Here is a 21,107-nt window from a genome sequence, read left to right on the forward strand (position 1 = left end):
GAGCCCTACCACAGGACCTGCACAGTTAGCAGAGCAGCAGAGAACATACTGCCTTAGCCCTGAAGACGACTGGAAGCGCCAGAATTAAGGTTTGCTTTTACTAGAGTTTTTATATCAAATTGAACGTGGAGTTTATATGCCGTGACAATTACATTTTTTAGGTGTGCCATTATGCCTCAACAAGTGATTTATAATAAAATGGAAGGTAAACTAACAGTGGTGTTTGTAAGAGGAAAGGTAAGACAACTTAAGTGCCATTTACCGCAAAGACAACCCCACTTTAGCATAAATGGCAGCTGCGGCCTGCACGGTTTGCTACTCTGCCTCAGCTTTGAAATATCAAAAACAGCAAGTCTGTGTATCTCAAATTCGTATCTGGGTGAATTGGCTTCAAAGAATGAACACATAAGTAGAACAAAGACTAAAATTGGACGTGGCTTCCAAACTGAATCGGTTCAAAGTTCTTATAGGTTGGCGAAGTGTTTTTTTTTCAATTCAGGTCGCATAATCTTAGAGGGTGGCACATTCCAATTCCGATGGGCATGGCATCAGGGTACATCTGCAGTGCAATCCTCCAAGCAGTTAAGAAACTGGAGGATGAGTTTGGTGTCAGAGAGGTGCTGGCCACTTTAATCCAGCACGGGGAAAGGACTTTTTGGCACTATGCTTATCACACATCTAATGGAGAAGATCCCAGTTGTATGTACAGATTTTTAGGTCGAGCCTGAGACTTAGAGCCCATTGCTTACCATTGGTCGGCTTTATTGTCCATCTCATGTGCTTCCTTCATATTTGATGGCTTTTCTTGCCTGTCTTGTGTTTGTTCCTCCCCTGAAGTTCTCTTTACCATCCTCTTAGCTGGCTGGTGTCCTCCCACTGCTATCTTTTAAGGAGACTACTTTTTTCTTTTTGGTTAAGCTCTGCCCTTTTGGCACATTGCCATGGCTCCCCTTTTCAGGCTTGTCCTAGCAGCACCTTGTATCTGTCTCGGTCACTCGTATTCAAAAGAGAAGTTATACTAACAGTAGTAAGAATACATTAGATATTATTCGATTGGTCATTTTAAGTGTCATTCACGTATTCACCAAAGTGCAGTGGGCAGCCTACTTTGTTCATTGGCTGCCTTGTACTGTGAATGAAGGCATTTTGCCTGATGACCAATGGATACCCCCTGAAAATGAAAGGACTTGGAGGTCTGGGTTGTTTTATTTCTTTATATTTGTTTATACGTTTGCATTTTGTTTTGCATACTGCATGTTTGCAAAAGTACATAAAATAAACATTTGCATGCTTGCCAAGACCATATCTATTGGCTTTGCTATTTATTGCTTTTGTGTTGTTTAAGTTTCCCTATTTGCTAAAAACGCCTCTTGTCCTCTTCCCCAAAAGCGCCTTTGATTTGACGAGTTGTGCTACATTTTGCACCTATTTGGATTGCCTAGCAAATCATTGATCAATGTGGTAAATTATTCTTTTGGTTGTCGAGGTTTTTACCCTCGACGACGGTAGGTCTACTGAATAGCCCTGAAGCATGCTGCGACAGGAATAACTGCATTTGTATTAAAAGTCCAACTCTAATTGCGCTGTTTGGAACAAAGAGAAGTCATATGTAATCTAACGAGCTTTAAATGTAGTGTGCATTACCAATAACAATACATTTTTCATTAAAAAAAATCCGTGTTTTTTAAAGCTTAAGCCTTTGTGTTATGCACACAGCCACGTGATGATCCGTTTTTTAAATGCTGTAGGGTGTTGCGTCGCTGCGTACACTACTTACATCGACTCTAATACTTAGACAATTCATAATTTTTAAACACTTTGAAAATAAAATGAGTCAGACTTAACTTTAACTGACCACAAAGAAAAGCAAAAAGGGCCTTCATTCATGAGCATCGCAGTCAGTCACACAGTTTGTTTGGACTATAATCTCCCCCTTCCTATCATGCCATTTCTGGCCTACTAGACCATGCATGATCTGTCTGTTTCAAGGCATATTGTGACTTATCAAGAACACCGAGGGATTTGTAGCTCACCCATTGATTTGCTTTCTTTGTCACTCATTTGCCTGGTTGTTTATTAGTTTCCCAGCTTGTCGGTCTTGTGTGTTTTCCCTCCCATACAGCATAGACTCTTTACAATCTCTCTTATGTCTGGCATCATTGCTTCCACTGCTGCAGTACTTACCAGCGGGCAAGCGACGCCCGTGGGGTAAAAGATAATGCTGCAGCCGGAATCGGAGACTCCGGAACCCCTCAGAGGTATTGGACGGACTCTGTGACGAGACCGATCAGGACCAACGGGCCAAAAGCAATTACCGGCACTCCCGCCGGGATTTCGGCTTGAGATGCTGACAAGCGTCGCAGTCTGAAGAATCATGGTGCTCGCCCAGACACCACATACAAACAGGGTGGAGGTCCCTCGCAGACATCTGACACGTAGAAGAAGTACACGCCTTGAAACCCGAACACATTGCACACTTTCCCCAACGCAAGAGTGTTAAAAGAGGCCTGAAAACAGGTCAAGGGAACACACTCCGGATCCACGTTGTACTCGGAAAAGAAGGAAACTGACGTCAGCTCGCCGGGGTGGGGCTTATGTGACCTCGCTGACTTCATGTCCGCAGATGACATCAGGGCGGGGTCGCGTGGCACAGCCCCCGGCACGAAGGGATGCTGTGGCAAAAAGTTTTCCGGGTTCCAGTCTCACGCCTGGGGATAATTCTACGTTAAGGAATCTGCGTCTAGTAGTCTATCAGACATATCTCTACCTACAGACTCATAATCTTTTGTGATTATTTTTGGTAGCTCCCGTTCATGGTCTTGACCTGAAACTGCTGTCAGTCTCGGACGTATGGCTAGAACTGCAGTCTCTCCCTTAATATTGCTTAGGCCAGTTGTCTCCAACCTTTTCTGTAGTGGTAGCTACTTCTGATCAGTGAAAATCATCACGAGATACTGAAGGCCAAGCAACTTACGCAATGTTAAAAGACAGCCCCACACCCAGGTGAATCTAATCTAAGCCTAATGTACATAGAGCCAAAGACTAGGGTTTGAACAAAATACTTTGAATAGGGGTCCTATGAAGGGGCTGACATGTTTGTCAGTGAGAGCATGGTCTTTGGAGATGTATGAACATGTGTTCGTATGAATGGGATATATGTGAATGGGAGTCGGTGTAGTATTTTCTTTTGGGACAGGTCATACCTTTGGCCATAATTGGAACCATTGCATTGCATTTATGAGACAAACATACAACCATTGTGTTTTAAATGAGACATTTAAAGTGCACAAAAATGTTTTGCAAAAACTTTTCATAAGTGAACATTGTTTTGCACTTGTAAGTTTCTCCCACCTAAAAAATTGCTTTTTTTCAGTTATAAAAATGACACCGTTTCTACCAACCACTGGAAGTAAGTTGCCCACTGTGTGTAAATGCAACACTTTGAAATGGAAGAAAATTAAAGTGAAGAGTAAACTTTTTGTTTTTATGGATTCCATAAAAATTATTTACATTTTCTCCAATTTCAAAGTGTTGCATTTACAAACAGTTGGCATCTTGCACAGAGTGGTCTGTAGATATGGTGCCATAGTAGTAACAGAAAAATACAGCCATGTGTTTAAATGGGAAGATTATAAAATGAAGAAATGACGTAATTGGCTAAATTGAAAGTGAAGTAAAAACACCGACTCAATGTTTCATATAAATATTTTTATCCACTTTAAATTTCTACCATTTGAAAAACAAATCACTATCTTTCATTTATAAATATGGTGCAGAGTCAGCTGGCCACTGGTAGCAAGAGGCCTGTTTGTAAATGTAAGAGTTACCTTAATCATGAAGTTAACTTCATTTGAATTTTCTCATATTTAAAAACATTCAGAAACATTATTTTGTACACACACACACACACACACACACACACACACACACACACTGTACTAAGCGGAATGAACACCTGAGAAAAAGCATTTATTACTACGGGCCGAATCTGTTTCTCAGTATATCTAAATTTAAAACAGAATATTATAAAAACTGGAAGAAAGCCTGCTAAAAATAACAAATGTAAAATGAAAATTCCTAGCATGTCTTAAAATTTGAGCTAATACCTAAAACCCTAATGCCTATTTCTATGCGCTACACTAAGAGCACGGATGGCACACAACTTGCATTCTAGTTTCTCAGTGAGAAGAGATGCACTGCATACCTAGTTGACAGCAAAGGCGGTCTTGATCAGTGGACGCATGAAGTCAGTTCCCTGTGAAGGGCAAACACACACTGCCATAGCAGTAGACTGGTCTTCCTCCGGGATTCTGCTTTATCAGCTTCAGCTGAGCTGTAGCATCTGTGAAGTGTGCAGTGTGCTGGAAGTAGGTGAGACCGTCTCTGGCACAATATGGCCAAAGGACCTCTCCTGAAAAGTGGTCAAGTGGTAGTCCTTATGTACGAAATCGGATTAGAAATTGGAATTTGACATAAGTTTATGAATGTCTGGCATAAATTATGTGCATCCAGTAGCGTGCCCCAGACATTTCTTTATGAACATATTAGGAACGAGCACTGGCTAAGGGAACTGATTTGGCCAATCTTCCTCTGACTCAGTTTATACTCTATAAGCGTGTACTGGTCAACCGTGCACACTGAATATATGCCAGACACACTCAGTGTGCGCATGTCTCATAGGCACAGTATGCATAGGGTTAGAGGTGTTAACTCTTAACTTACAAACACATTTAAAAGTAAACAATAGCACTGTGCAGGCGAAACCTAAAAAGGAGAAGAGCTTCATCAACCACAGGAAAGGATGGATGCAATGGTTTGCCAGCTCAGCAGATTTCAACTGCCTCTTTTGCGATCTCTCGTTCTCATTATATATACGACGCCTTCAGCCACCCTGGCCTTTTTGCAAGCATTTTGCATGGTGGGATTTTTTTTTTTATCTCAAACGTAAATGCTAAACAAGTATTGATGAATTCAATAAACTTGGAGTCTTAGGCATTTTTAATTTTTTGTTGAAATATTTGCAGTGTGCTTGATACAGTAGTGGTATGGGAGGTGATTATGATCAGGGCAAATGAAATTATGTGATTTTTGCGGGCGCTGCATGGCCTGCATAATTATGGATTCGTCACATTCTTCATCTGTCCGAGTCATATCTCTTTTTAAAATCTTTCGACCATGTTGTACAGCAACTAACGCCGCTGTCCATGCCTTGACTGTATCATACTTTTTTTTACTTTAAGAAATGCTGTGTAACATCTAAAAGGCAGTGACAAAAAAAAGTTCACAGAGGAGAAACCTATTGGGTTTGTGAATGTTGTTTTACTTTCCAATAATGATTCAATCTGTATACTGCTGTTTGTTGCAAGTCTGCTGCAGGGCGATTTGCAGGAGCACACAACTGGAATTTGATTAACATCCACGTGATAAATGCACATGCACACGCATTAAAAATTGTTATTTCTTTAAAGAACCTGAATGGACATCAGGCATTCATGCATATGTGTAGTGTGTAATATGCTGGTTTATTGTCACTGTCGAGTGTGGGGAGAGGGCCAGGACTCGGGAGAGGGAGCACCTTGAGAAGGCCGCAGTGCCACACCCCCTGAAAAAGGTAATAAATTGCATATTACACTGATCCGCTTAGGTGATTTATGCCATGCTGCCTTAATGTATAGTAGTTAAAAATCCAATGTATTTACCCAAGTACTGAATTTGACAAAAAATTCTAACAAAGCAGTAAAAATTACATTGGAAAGGGCTCCTGACTTAGCAAGCTATTTCTCTTTTCTGTCATTGTAAGACCTGATGGGCTCTGCACCAGAGCTTGTCTTCTGCAGGAGCAGCGCCTTCTGCTGCCGTGATGAAAACAGCAGGTCCGGGCACTAGGAGAGGGGGTGTAGCGGGGAGGGACTTTCAGTTTAAGATTGTCAGTCTGAAGCAGGAGTCCTTGAAGCTCAAATGTGAGCGCTTCTCTGGTGAAACTCACAAAGACAATCCAACCTGCGATATTGGTTGTTATTGGCCATTATAGCATCTAATAGTAATAAAGTGAGTAATACAGCTCAGATGGTTAATGCACCCTCATGCCATAAAGGAGTACCAATGAGCTGAGAAATATCACCGGCACGAACGGCGTGTTTAACATACAGTGCGGTTTTATTGATATTATACGACTGTTGCATTTATAACATATAAGATTATCTGTATAGGCAGAGGGCAGTGTATTTAACTCTGTGCCCGGCCTGACATGTCACGACTATGACAGTCGTGACAAGGGTGGACCTCTGGACTGAGGGCACTCAGCCTTTCTTTCAGCCACACATACAGTAGTGGGCTCACACTTCCGGGGTGCGACACCAGCACTTTGGGGATCCTCTGGCAAGCAAAGGAAACCAGAATGGAGGGCGTGATGGCTGGAGTCCACAGAATGTGAGGACCAAGGGGAGAGCACTATTGATTGGAGGTGCCCTTGAACACACTGGGCATCAGATGAAGGTCTGTGCCTGGCCAACCGTATTCGCCCACCTCACTCTGAAACCAGATCTACAGGGAGGTTTTCCGTCACATACTGCAACGAAGAAGGAGGTCTCTGGGCCAAACCGAACACGTTTTAATGTAAATCAAACTTCAAGGTCTCACATTCAAATGAAACCTAATCACCACTAAGCATTCTGTGCAGGAAGACAACAGAACACCTACACTCGCATGTATTGCAGTGTCGAAATTTGGAAGTGGCGGCCAGTGGAAGGACACTGACTGCCAGCCACTAGCCACAAGTTGGAAACAGTACTTAGTCCAAGCTCCAAAACAGCCAAAGCAAGACGACAGGAAATACAATCTGATGACATGAGAGGCTGCTGCTGACCAGTGAGAAGCAAGAAAACAAATGTGACTTGCGAGGCCTACAAATGGTAAGTTATGGGTTGGCTGTAAGGCCTTTTTAAGATTATCTAGTTAAAAAAGGACTTTGTAAGCAAGGATGTCAATTCAGACTAATTATTTTGGTTATATATCTGTATGTAAATGTAAATTGTAAATTGATACTTGTATAGCGCACTACTCACCCGTAAGGGTCTCAAGGCGCTTGTACGAATACCGCTGTGGAACCCATCCTGGCTTTCCCTGTGAGGCGTCCACTCCTGGGCACCCCCAATGTGGAGGCCAGGCATCCTTAGCGTTGTGGGGGCCGTTGTGGAGATTAAGCAAGCTATTGCTCAGAGTTGCAGAGTGGGACTCCATGATTGGAATAGGCACCGAGGCGAGAATATTATCAGGTCCGTGGAATTTGAGCCCAAGACCCGCCCAGGCGGGGAATTGAACCCTGGTCCCGGGCTAGACCTCTGCATCAGGGTCTGCCGCTCTAATCATTGAGCCACACTTCTCCATGTGTTCTTGTTTTACCTTAACATGGTGAAAAGTAGACATTTGACCCAGACGAATGTTGCCTTAAGTCTTATATGTTGCTCATCAATAAAATGGCTTAACACTTTCACAGTTCTTAGAAAGAGAAGGTTAGACAACATCTGCGTCTAATGGCAGACAAGACAATGATTCTGCATGAATCTGAAAAGATGTTGACTTCCATTGTTTAAGAGTGAGAAGATGTTGACCTCCATTAGCCAAGATGGTTTAGGGCCTACATAAGATGCAGATGGACCTTAAGGGCTTTACGTCAGGCGTGGTCATCGAGGGCACCGGCACAGCTTATGGCACCAGAATGGATGTCAGCACAGAAGTTGGTGCACAACCAGAGGTGGGTTTTAGTGGCACAGACGGTGCACAGGCCGGATCCGCTGGCAGTAGCCCAACTGGAAATCCTCGAGGATCCTTGGGGACCAAATGAATTCCGGAAGGGACCAAAAGAGTGGCAAGGATGTGCAATCTAGCTCCATGAAGGCCTCAATCTGTTGTGGCATGCTGATATCCCAGGCTGCATTGGGACCAATTGTGAAATCAGCTACTCAATGGGGGATCGTTAGGGACACTGAGTGGCGCCCTATGGTCTTATCTGAGGGTAGAGAATGGGAGATGGGGCAGAGTCTTGCTTGGCCCTCTTGGGCTTCTGTTTTGACTTCAAAACTTTGACTTGCCGGAAGAATTAAACCACATATAGGGTCTGCTGGTGAGCAGCCTTGAAAGAAGGATGGAGCCTGACCTCTCGACTGCGCTGGGCTTTCTTGCTTTCTTCCCATGTTCGGTGATGCACAGCTTCGCTTCATGGTTCCGATTCGTATCATGTTTCCCATGACTTGGAGTCGTATCCCAAACCCAAAAGACGCACTGGGTGCGGGTCTGTCATCAACATTTGTTTTTGCTGTCATGACCAGCTTTAAATCCCGTAGTTTTGGGAGGGAACATTGTTCTTTGAACACTGATTTACAACTTTTGGGAGAAAAAAAGTGTCACTCTGACAAGAGGAAGGGGAGCGGGGCTTCGAATCAGAGTTCAAAGGCATGGAAAGAAAGAACAAACAGCGCGCCCGCGTGGCACCTATGTGCAGCTCCGCTCAGCCACTTCCAGGGCGGAACAGTCGCTGTGATGCTGCATGCTGCCACCTGCCGGCACACAGGAGCACTGCCGCGAAACCTTTCCAGATCCAGTATGGGGTCTGTGGAGATTCTAAAGGTGAGGAATAAGCAGTTAGAAGTATGCCTCAGAAAAGGCCCACATTGACCAGATTAAACAAAGAAATGGACACATCACAACAGTCCTTTCGCTTAACATCTAGTCAAGGTATTTGATGCTAATAAAAACACCCTAACAAATTCTTGAGCAAGTGTAAGGAGAAGGTATCAGACCATTTCATGAATGGCAAGTAGCATGTCAATAAGCACAAAGAAGTGCAAATTAAATAGTTTGGGACAGAAAGGCCGGCATCAGCAACGTGACCGTTAGAGGTTTCAGTGCTAAAAAGAGAAATGGTATTCTCAGTGAGGAGTATGCTTAGGAGGCTGCCTCAGGAGGCCCATCCATAAAGATGGGTGGCTGCAACACAAGAAAGAGAAACTGGCACAGCTATAGCTTTTGTATAACAATCTACTATTTGTTTGCGAGTTTTACTTGGCTAATCTTGTTGACACTTAGGACAGCTCATGTTTTAACACAATGGAAATAAACACATTTTGCTCAGTAAATCCAAAGTAAAAAACTTACATGTAAGGTTCTTGTTCACCACATATGGCCCATGTTCAACAAATAATCCAAACAACGAGGTTCCTCCTGGTCCACCCTGGAGCCAGAGCAAAAGTGGGGCATTTTCTGGCTCAACCTGGACAAAGGCAAAATAACGAAAGAAGCAAATGAAATCAAAGTGCTTTACTGGCCGATGTGATGTCAAAGACAATATATATATATATATATATATATATTTGAAGCAGAAGCTACAATTGGGTTTAAAACAAATCACCAGAACACATGGAATTTAACTTTTTTACATACTTTTATGTCTTGAAATGCCAGAATTTGGGCTGGGATACCCAACAGTTGTCCGAAAGGGCCTACAATTAAGCAATATTTTCAAAATATCTAGATAAGATACATTTTCATACATCTCTAAATACAACTACTTTACATAATCGGTTATTATATTGCAAATTGGGCAAGGATCTAGACCATACCTGGCAGCCCGCAGTTCAAGGATCCTTAAGCATTTAATGCGTCTCACCTTGTAGCATTACTCTTTCAATCGTAGTGCATAGAGACGAGCAGGGTAACAAAACCTGATGGGGCACCCTGCAAAGTACGATGGGGTGGGGGGCTGCCATACCACACTAATCTTCTCCCCCATACACTACCTTATCAAAGCCTCACAGAGCATCACTGGGGAAAACTCTCTGGAGGTACCTTTTAGGTGCCATTTTATTGCACCTGAAAAATTCCCAACCCTGGGCTGCTGGACTTTATCGGGATTGATAAATACCGAAAACGTCTCTGGGACACGTATAATCAAGGTCCAAGTAATGTATTTTCCTTGTACTTTCTCCTCATTATCTCGTTCTTTTCTTTTCTCACCTGTCTCTTCAAAACTTCTCTCTCACTTTCTCATATCTCTACCTCTCTGTTAAGTATCTGTTTTTCAGCTGCATGTCCCTCACCAATTGTCTCTCTCTCTAGTGTGTCTCGCTTTTCTCTGACTTTATTGGGTGTGATACACACCAAAAATGTCTCTGGAACCCGCATGAACAGGGTCCAAGCACTGTATTTTACTTTTACTTTCTTCTCTTTCCCTCGGACTTCTCTTTTCACACCCGTCTCTTAAAACATCTCTCTCGCTTTCTCTCACTTGATCATGTTTCTGTCTCCCTCTTTTAAGTGTCTCTTATTCACCTGCATGTCGCTCTCCATCTGTTTCTCCCTCTAGTGTTTCTCTTTTTTCATATTCAGCCCCTTTTCTCTTCTATCTCTTATAACCATGCTCTCAATCTTTGTCTCACTTTGTCGTGTTCCAATCTAGGACCCCGATCAATACTGTGACCTTATGCCCCTATACGGCTATAATCCATTCATACCCCTATAATGGCATAAACGATCAGAGCCATATTTTCAGCCATATTTCTGAAACTCGCCTCTGCAGCTCATTACAGTAGATGACACAGCAGAAGCCACTTTCTTAGATTCCTAGATTACACTCAGAGTTCTTCAACAAGATAAAACCCAGCAATCTGGGAAAGCCCCACTTGCTATGTTTTGATTAGTAATAGAACTCTAATGAGCACTGAAAGGACGATCACTTCCTAGTGACATCCTTATTGACGTCTTATGTCCAAAAACTTACGTCAAACAAGGCACCTTTCAGGTATAAATATTACCAACGTTGCCTTAAGCAAACGCGACGACGATAACGATGGTGTGGTGAATACAGGAGCAGAACAGCTGTCCCTTGCAGAGCGCAGCAGATGCATGCAGCCCACGGACGCTGCCCCTCCTCCTCCTTGACGCGCTGAGAGAGACGCTGTCTTTTCTCTTGCCGAGAAAATCCAGCTTCGGCGTTTCCAGCCTACTCTTGCGAGTGACAGGGATATCTAGTCCTGAAAGGAGATACAAGACCTCCAACATTCTATTCCAGAGGTATGGTGTTGACTAAACCCTTAGAGAGAATTCTTGAAGCAAATCCTTGGCAAAACCAACTTAACTAAACTGCTACTTAATTACTCCCTTCCAAGTATTAGGCTTAGGTCAGGTACACTGGGGTAGGCATAGTTAGAAGCACCAGTTGAGTACGTTAGCCTAATGTATATATGAATGTATATATTTTATTCATTTTAACCATTGTATGGCTAAGAAACCATATTAATGCTTTTACAGTATTCCGCAATCCTTCTTTTACTGTACGCACTTTTTATAACAAGTCTTGCAATTGTGGCAATTCATTTCTCTTGCATGAGAAGAAAGACTGTTCAATAAATAATACCTTTTATTGAAAACGCCCGTCTCTCTATTCTCTGCATCTTGGTGAAAGTAATCTGCACAACTGACTGAGTGAAATAGCGGTCTATTGTTTCACACGACTCTAGAGATTGACTCTTATTCTAAGGAGCAAAGTTGTCATGTTTATGCAGTTGTTGGAAAACTGAATCCCTTCTTGTCTGAGCCAGGGGAGCTGATCACTCCCTATTCAGTCAAGAAAGTTTCCAGTGACCTCTGAGCTAGTTGGCACAAACCCAATTAAGTTTAGCATAGTCAGTAGAGACCTGGAAGACCGCACTTCTACATCTAAACTGCTGTTTGTTATTCCAATGCGCAGGGCCTATAGGGAAAATAGGAACTACACCTCAACTTACTCCGATGTCTCTTGATTATTTAACCTGGTAACTTGTGTCTCTTTTGCTCGCTTTTACTCTCTTGATCCTTCCCAATGCCCTGTCTCCGTGTCATTTCTAATACCCTGTAGGTTCTTTACCTCTTCTTTTCGCAGTCCTTATTCTCCCTCCCTTGTGAGGTGAGGGAGAGTCAGATGGGTGCCTTGTCATAACATGTTGTATATTGCCACAATAAATGAATACATTTTGCAATGTGTTACTTTCAGCAAATATCCGGGCACTTCCAATAGAGCAGACTTTCCACAGGCAGCAGAAGCTTCTGTTCTGCATTTTGAAAGATCTTAATGACATTGATTGGGGCCCAAGCACTGCCAGGGCCCCTGCCACACCACGGAGGCTGCGGGCCCCCGTTACATCCCTGCTAGAGAAATAATAACAGAATAGTCTCTTAAATCCCAGAATCTCAGCAGTCTTGTACCAAACTGCCATGCCTACAAAACCCAGATATGGGCCATAACCTTTCTTCCAGAGGATGATGGTTGATGACATAAAAATAACTCAAGCTTAAGGATTCGTGTTGAGGTTAGTATTTCATAAACTTTCCTATTGGACTTCCCAGCTTAACCCCTTCTATGCTCATGATGGAGCCGCTCCATCATGAGCCTCGGTTGAGCTGTGCTCATGACGGAGCGGTTCCGTCATGGCCTGCTCGGCGCGCCTGCACGGCGCGAATTCCGCGCCTGCGCTGGACGTTCCATTGAGCGGGCGGGGCCATGACGGAACCGCTCCGTCATGAGCACAGCTCAACCGCGGCTCGTGACGGAGCGGCTCCGTCACGAGCATGCGAGCGCCGCTCGGCCCCCCCGCCCCCTTAGTGCTGCGGCGGAATTCCCGCCGCAGCGAAGGGGTTAATGCACTGGCAAATAGCACATTCAGATAGTCAAAATTATGCACAATTTCTAGATTGTTTTTTTTTTTAGTTAGAGCAAATGCTTTAAAGAGAAGGTGACTGGGTCCTAAAATCATTATTTTGGTCGTTATTTATTCTCTGTGCTTTCGCTTTACTGTATTAAGTCATTCTAGGCAACAAACAATGTATATAGCGTTCTTAGCAGAAGTCATTAGAGCAATGCCATCTGAAAATAATAGCAAAAGCAAAGCGAAGCAGAAGGATGTGGATAGTCTTTGTTCTAGTTGTTTGATTTAGACCATGGGTTGTGAGAAAGTGGCTATATATATATATATATATATAGCGTTAGTCGTCACCAAATCAACAGAGATTTTCTGCGGAATCCAAAAATGACGAAGAGTCGACCCAGAAAGTGCTGGTGCAACAAGTTTATTCAATTAAAGCCAGCGCTGCCGCCATGACGCGTTTCGCCTTGGAGAAGGCTTGATCACATGACAAATTGCGAGTCAAGCAGCAAAGCTTTTAAAGTGACAGTGCATAGAAATTGGTAAAGGACATAGAAAACATACTATAATGCAAAAAAAGCAGCGATGTTAAGAAAATGAGATCACATAATTTTTTAGGACCCACTAAAGTAACAATGTTAACCTTGAACAAATAATTGTTCAAAAAATTGGCAAATGTAAAAACACGTGGCAACATAACAAATGAAAGCAATATCAACAAAATTATCAGTCTACAATAATACAAATCAATGTGTCTATGTGCTTATAGACTTGGAACATCACTGAATGATATTGTAGAGCCACGATGTTATACTATAAAAAATGGTCCAGTTTGTTTTTCTGAGAAAATACAACCAAATAACATGCTGCTGATGCAAAATGAAATGATTTTTGAAAGACATCCTAGTCCTAGGTTAAATGTAATAACCATTATTTAGAATAAAGCCCAAGTGGGCCTGCCACCAAAGCCTGCCGAGTCTAATAAAGTGCAAAGTGAAACGATTTTTCTCTCTTTTTTTGATAAGGTGCAAGTGAAAGCAGCTCATTAATGTGCAAAATGTTCATGTTTAAAACCAAGATGTTACTCATTTCATAAGTTTGTTAAAAAGATTTTTTCTGATCAAGAGAAGCACCACAAAATCACAACAATTAGGAAAAATTCATCCAACTCTAATTAGAACTAAACAGTAGCAAGACGTACAAAAATTAAGGGCATAATCAGCAAATTATTCAAATGCATGTATAAAGATCCTCCCGATCATTTAACCCATTAGGGTTCTTAGTATTTAACTCCAGTATATTTCTGGTCTCAAGAAGACGGAGTTTGGCCTCGCGGTCACCTCTCCTTCTTGAAACCTCGACTGCGTCAATTAGAAAATACCGGAGTTGATCGGGTAAGCCCTGGTGTTTGTCCTGGAAATGTCGAGCCACTGGATAGTTTTGGTCGTGGCCTGAGATTGCACGTATGTGTTGGAGTATCCGTTTGTGGGCGGGCAGTTTAGTACTACCTACATACTGTAGGCCACACGGACACTCCAACACATAAATGACAAACTCAGATTTGCAGGTAAACCACTTGGTGATGGGTGTGGGGCGATCACGGAAGGGACTTTGAAAATGGGTCCTATTGCTGCCAAACCGGCAGGCTTTACATTGGGGACAGGTCTTAAAGCCCTTCCTCAATGCCCCCCAAGTGGTGGAGGCTACAGGTTCCAGGGTATTGCTCACTAACACCCTTGCCATTGAAGGAGATCTACGAAAGGTAATTTCTGTTTGACTGTGAAGATTGTATCCAATAACTGGATCACTTTGAACCAGATTCCAGTTTTTATAAAGGATTTTTCGCAATGCCCCGTGTTGACGATTAAAAGTTAAAATAACTCGTGGGCAAGTATTTGCAGATTCTCCTTCCGCCTGGCTGTTTATAGTGGTATTTCTAACCCTAGGAACAAGGGCCTCCTGTCTGCTGATAGTCAAGTCATAACATTTATATAGCGCACTACATACCCAGAGGGTTTCAAGGCGCTTAGGAAGGGGAGGAGGATTATTTGTCAAATATCCACGTTTTAAGCTGCTTTCTGAACGCTAGGTGATTCTGGGTGAGGCGAAGGTAAGCGGGGAGTGAGTTCCATGTTTTGGCAGCCAGGTAAGAGAAGGATCTGCCTCCCATGGTGGTCTTGTTGATGCGAGTTACAGTGGCGAAGGCTTGGCTGGAAGAGCGAAGTTGGCGGGAGGGGGTGTAGAAGGACAGTCGAGAGTTGAGGCAATCTGGGCCGATGTCGTAGAGTGATTTGTGTGCATGGGTAAGCAGTCGGAAAGTAATCCTCTTATTGACGGGTAGCCAGTGGAGGTCTTTAAGGTGACCAGAGATGTGTTCGTTGCGTGGGATGTCTAATATGAGCCTGGCTGAGGCGTTTTGGATTCGTTGTAGTTTCTTCTGGAGTTTAGCGGTGGTACCTGCGTAGAGGGAGTTTCCGTAGTCCAGTCGGCTCGTGACTAGAGCGTGGGTGACTGTTTTCCTTGTTTCGGAGGGGATCCAGCGAAATGTTTTTCTGAGCATGCGAAGAATGTTAAAGCAGGAAGAGGATACGGCGCTGACTTGTCTGTTCATTGAGAGAGAAGAATCCAGGATGACGCCTAGGTTCCGTGCGTGGTCTGTCGGGATGGGTGCATTTCCGAGGGCTTCCGGCCACCAGGAGTCGTCCCATGCAGAGGGGGATTTACCTAAGATGAGGACTTCTGTTTTGTCTGAGTTCAGTTTCAGACGGCTTTGTTTCATCCATTCGGCGACTTCTTTCATTCCTTCGTGTAGGTTAGTTTTGGCGGTGCTGGGGTCTTTGGTGAGAGATAGGATCAGTTGAGTGTCATCCGCGTAAGAGATGATGTTGAGGTTGTGTTGGCGGGCGATGGCCGCGAGGGGGCTCATGTATACGTTGAAGAGGGTGGGACTAAGTGAGGATCCTTGTGGTACGCCGCAGATGATTTCAGAGGCCTCGGACTTGAATGGTGGGAGGCGGACTCTCTGGGTTCTTCCGGTGAGGAACGAGGTGATCCATTCCAGTGCCTTTCCTTGGATTCCGATGTTTGAGGCGTTGTAAAAGGGTGCTGTGGCAGACTGTGTCGAAGGCTGCAGAGAGGTCGAGGAGGATGAGGGCGACTGTGTCTCCATTGTCCAGTAGAGTTCGAATGTCGTCTGTTGCTGCGATGAGGGCGGTCTCAGTGCTGTGTTTGGCTCGGAAGCCAGATTGTGAGGGGTCGAGTGATTTGTTGGCTTCGAGGAAGGCGGCGAGCTGGTTGTTGACAGCTTTCTCGATGACTTTGGCCGGGAATGGAAGAAGCGAGATGGGGCGGTAGTTTTTGAGTTCGGTGGGGTCTGCTGTTGGTTTTTTCAGAAGGGCGGTGAGTTCAGCGTGTTTCCAGTCTTCTGGGAAGGTAGCGGAGTTGAAGGAGCAGTTGATGATGTCTCGGAGGTGCGGAGCTATGACGGAGTCAGCTTTGTTGAAAATGTGGTGAGGGCATGGGTCTGTGGGGGATCCAGAGTGGATGGAGTTCATCAGGCGGATGGTGTCCTCAGTGGAGATTGGGTTCCAGTCGTTGAGGGTGTTCACGGGGGGAGAATGTTCAGCAAATGGTTGGGTGGGTTGGTCTCCGGGTTGGTTGTCAAAGCTGTTGTGGATGTCAGCAATCTTGTTGTGGAAAAAAGAGGCTAGGGAATCGCAGAGGGTTTGAGAGGGGGTGATGTCGTTGGAGTTGGCCGAGGGATTGGAAAATTCCTTGACGATGTTGAAAAGTTCCTTGCTGTTGTGGGCGTTGTTGTCAAGTCTATCCTTGAATGCTGTTTTCTTGGCTTTTCGGATCAGTTGGTGGCGAGTACGGATGGCGCTTTTGAAGGCATCCTTGTTGCTGGTGGATGGGTCTTTTTTCCAGGCCTTTTCAAGGGAGCGGCACAGTTTCTTGGACTTCTTGAGGTCATCGTTGAACCATGAGGCCTTCTTGATGCCAAGTTTGTGTTGACGTTTTTTCAGTGGTGCTAAGGTGTCGGCGGTGTTGGATAACCAAAGGGTGAGGTTGGAGGCGGCTTCGTTGGCGTTAGAAGAGAGGGCTGGGGAGGTTTGAAGGAGCGATGTGGAGATCTGCTCTGTGGTGATTTTGTTCCAGTTTCTTTGTAGAGTTGGTTGGAGGTGGATGATGGGTTTCGGCTTGTTGTAGGTGAAGTGAACGCAGCTGTGGTCAGTCCAGAGGAGATCCGTAGTGTGGCTGAAGGAGACATGGTTGCTGGAGGTGAAGATGGGGTCGAGAGTGTGACCTGCGATGTGGGTGGGGGAAGTGACCAGTTGTTTAAGTCCGAGGTTGGCGAGGTTGTCCAAGAGGGTGGCGGTGTTGCGGTCGTTGATCTTTTCAAGGTGGAAGTTGAGGTCTCCCAGAAGGATGTAGTCTTTGGAGGGGAGCGCGTGTGGGGTGATGAAGTCCGTGATGTCTTCACTGAATTTTGCGCGTGGTCCTGGTGGTCTGTAGAGGAGGGTGCCTCTGAGTGTGGTCTTGGGGTCGATGTGGATCTGGAAGTGAAGGTGTTCGGAGTTAGCGAGGTTGGCGTCGGAGCTGGTTGAGATGCGGATTGATTTCTTATGGACGATAGCGATTCCACCTCCTGTATTGTCGGTGCGGTCCTTGCGTGTGATCTTATAGTCATCAGGGATAGCGATGGCGATGTCAGGGGCGGAGGAAGCGCCCCTGACATCGCCATCGCTGGTCGTTGGATGGCTCTGACTAGGCTGGTGTTGGAATAGCCTCTGTCAAGGAAACGTAATCTGCAAGCTTCCTGTGCAGCCGCACATTCAGCATCCGGGCTGCAGATTCTCCTAATGCGGAGCATTTCCCCGAAGGGAATACTCTGAATCAGATGTGCAGGGTGCTGGCTATTGGAGTGTAAGATTGTATTACCAGCACTCGGTTTCCTATATAATCTAGTACCTAAGGTGTTGTTAGATACAAAGACTTCAACATCCAGAAAACAAATGGAAGCAGAACTGATACTTGATGTAAAGTTGAGATTAACCGAGTTGGTATTGATTAACTCAACAAAAGCCCTGGCATTTTCGATGTCCCCCCTCCAAATCAAAAAAATATCATCAATGTAACGTAAGTAAAGTACAATGCTGTTGGAAACAATGTTATGGTGCTGACCAACAAGGACCTGTGTATGTATGTATGTATATATATATATATATATATATATATATATATATATATATATATATATATATATATACACACACACACACACACGACCAGAATATAGAGTCCACAGACCCCAGAGGTATAACAGAGGTTAAAGTCAGGACTGACCTTACTCTCAAAAGTGGTAGCTTGGTCGAGCAGTAAGGCAGTGTAAAGCATTTGTTGTACACACTCAGTCAGCAAAACGTTACACACACTCAAGGACTGAACTCCAGGACAATTGTTTTTATATCAACAGATATAGTTGTTTTAGAACCAACAGGTATAAAAATATACTTTTCTCGATAGGAGTACTCTCATGTAATTACTTTGCAAAGAGGCAATAAACTTTGTGAACACAATAGATACAGGGGTTGCAGTGGGCAACACAATTCTAAACACTATAGCATTGAGCTCAATGGGTTTTCATCATATATGTACAGTTGATTACTTTGTAGATTACTTTGGTAGCTAGCTCCAGGACTGGATCCTAGGTTCTTTCCTGGGGTCTAAGCTGAAACAAATGTAGTAAAATCGTTTGTTATGGTAGTGATTTTTCAGGAATATAAAGTGGTTTTAAATGTTCACACTTAGAAACTTTTCAATGAAAAACTGAAAATGTTATCCAATGGGAGAAAATTCAGGTTGCAGGTAAAGTATGATCTCGTTACTTTTGCAATCCAGTACTGGGCTCCTGAGTCCAGCACTGGGGTCTCAACTTAAACAGGTGAGTAATTGCGTTTCAGTATTTTGTATGATTTTTACAGAATATTTAAAGTTTCCAAAAGTAGACCGAAGAATTTTCATAGAAAAGCAGAGAATGGATTCCTATGGAGAAAATACAGATTACTAGTAAACCCGGTAAGTATTAATTTTGCGGCTCAGTACTGGGCTACAAGGTACAGTACTGGCTTCTCCCCTGATCACAGGTGAGTACTTCGGCATTCAGGAGATTTTAAATGAATATTTTTAGTTTCCAAAACTTCACACTTAGAAGATTTTCAAACCAGTCAATGTTATCCAATGGCAGGTAAGTGGGTTATCGGTTTCCAGGTGAGTACTTGGCTGGTGAAGTTAGAGTTCTGGGCATAGACTCAGGGGTCCCCCAGGGTCAGGTAAGTACAGTTGGTTCACCCCCAGCGGCACAGGGGCGGCCGGGTGCAGAGGTAGTTTGGCCCAATGTTATCCAATGAGGGAAAGGGGCCTCTGGTTGGTGGCTGCTGGCTAGCAGGCCACATGGCTGTGGGAGCTGGGCTCCTGGGCACTTGCTCAGGGCAAATGGGGAAGTAGGATAGGGTACAGGTTGCACTGCCAGGGGCACTCGGGCGGCTGGGTGCTTTTGAGCCGTCGGGCGCTCAATGCTATTCAATGAGGAACTTGAAAAGGGAACAAAGGCTGCAGGCTCAGGGACGAAGGATCTTCTGGAGCGACCAACACTTCGAGGGGTAAGTTGGGGTCTTGGAGGATAGGTAGGCACCCAGGAGTTTGGTACAAGAGGCCGTGGGGCGCCGGGTGCAGGGGTGTCTTTTGAGGTCAGGAAATCTTACCCTCTGCTGGTCGCAGTCGGAGGGGTCCTGAGTCCTGAGGCTGCAGGCATTGTCGAGGAGGGTCTTTGGGCACTGGACTTCGGGTCCCAATCGCCGGGGGGATGTCCTCGTGGTCCTGGATCACTCGGGCAGGGGCCGGGCTCGGCGGGTGCAGAGTGGGTTAGTCCGGAGCTTCCTGGCTGGCACCAGGGGTGTTGTTGCAGCAGAGCCTCTGCTGATGGGAGTCCCAGGCTTTAAGAGGTTCCAGGCAGGCAGGTCCTCAGGGTGTCCCAAGGTTGCTGTCCGCAGGAGTCGCCGGGATTAGGCAGGAGCAGGTTCCAGGATCAACAGGCCGGTAGGGCTGGGGCCAAGTCAGTTGTTGTCGTCCCGTTAGCAGCTGCACGGCGGGTCTTCTTCCTCTTGATCTTCTTTCTTTTCTTATCGGGATCTGAGGAAGGAAGGTTCAGGGAGCCCCTAAATACTGAATTTAGGGGCGTTACAGGTAGGGCAAGGACAAGGACCAATAGGTCCCTGTCCTGGGGTGGGTACACCCCCTAGCCTGCTGCTCTCCTATGGGAGGGGGGCAGGAGCCTAGCTGTGATTGGGCAGGGCTCCCCATCTTCAAGATGGCCGGAGCCCAGCATTGTGCTTCACCTCGTCTCCCCGACCTGAGGGGTGGGGTTGGCACAGACTGGCACACCCCCCTTCCTGACGTAGTTTTTCCCGCCAGTCTTCAAAACCAGAGTGGGGGTCATGACTGGTGGGGGCCAGCTGCTGTGTACAGCAAATGGTCTGGAGAAGCTCACAGAGGCGGTATGCCTTTGAAGCTTCCGTTGCCCATCCTGGGGGAGGAGATATAGCACCTCACACAGGATGTGCATGGTTGAAGGCCCAGGAGAGCGGGGGGCTCACCACCCAGGGGTCCAGCAACATATCTGCTGTGTGGCAGCCTCTGCAGCCACTCAGCCCAGACGTTGATTGTAGGGTAGGTTTTCATGGGGCATCTCCAAGATGCCCTCTGGTGCATTTCACATTAAATCCTACACTGGCATCAGTGCGGCCTTAATGTGTTGAGAAGTTTGATATCAGTGTAGCCATTATGGTGCTGTGGAGTACGTAATGACAACCTCCCAGCACCATATACTCTTGATGGCATAACTGCACTCACAGTGCCCAGAAATGGCACTGGGTACTGTAGGGGCAGAGGGCTCATGCACCTTTGCTCACACCTCTGGTATAGGGCACCCAGCTAGAGGGGTGACTGAAGTATGCCAGGGCAGTGGGTTCTGTGGGCATGGCACACAGGGATTTGTGCCATGTCGACTTTGTTCGGTTCTGTATTAGACACTCAGCCTGCAAAGGCAGTGTGTGTGTCTCAGGGTACAGGGTCCCTGAGGGTGGCACAATAAGAGCTGCAACCCTCAGGGGTCTTCTCTGGTCACCATGCCCTGGGTACCTAGGTACCATTTACTAAAAGCGGACAGGTGGCCAGAGGTGTCAATTGGGTTTTAGTTGTAACACAGTTTTACAGTTTTAGTGAAGAAACGCAGGCCCTGGGTACCTGGTTGGCAGGAGCCCAGGGCACACTCAGTCAAAGCACATCAGCAGTCAGAAAAAAAGTTGGCACATACCAATGCAAGAAAGATGGCACTTTCTCATATGGGTGCTCGCCAACATTTTCCCAGGGGCC

General features: G+C 45.2%; 1 protein-coding gene across 2 annotated transcripts in view; it reads right to left on the reverse strand.

Moving 5' to 3' along the window:
- CPVL (carboxypeptidase vitellogenic like) overlaps positions 1-21,107 on the reverse strand; it is a 632,086-nt gene that overhangs the window by 516,359 nt on the left and 94,620 nt on the right. For both annotated transcript variants that reach the window (XM_086941713.1, XM_086941714.1), the window contains exon 4: positions 9,154-9,268. In XM_086941713.1, coding sequence (XP_086797839.1) covers positions 9,154-9,268 — 115 coding nt within the window. The remainder of the gene's footprint in view (positions 1-9,153; positions 9,269-21,107) is intronic.

Source organism: Lissotriton vulgaris, chromosome 10 (assembly GCF_964263255.1).
Source record: "Lissotriton vulgaris chromosome 10, aLisVul1.2, whole genome shotgun sequence".
Taxonomy (NCBI): Eukaryota; Metazoa; Chordata; class Amphibia; order Caudata; family Salamandridae; genus Lissotriton; species Lissotriton vulgaris.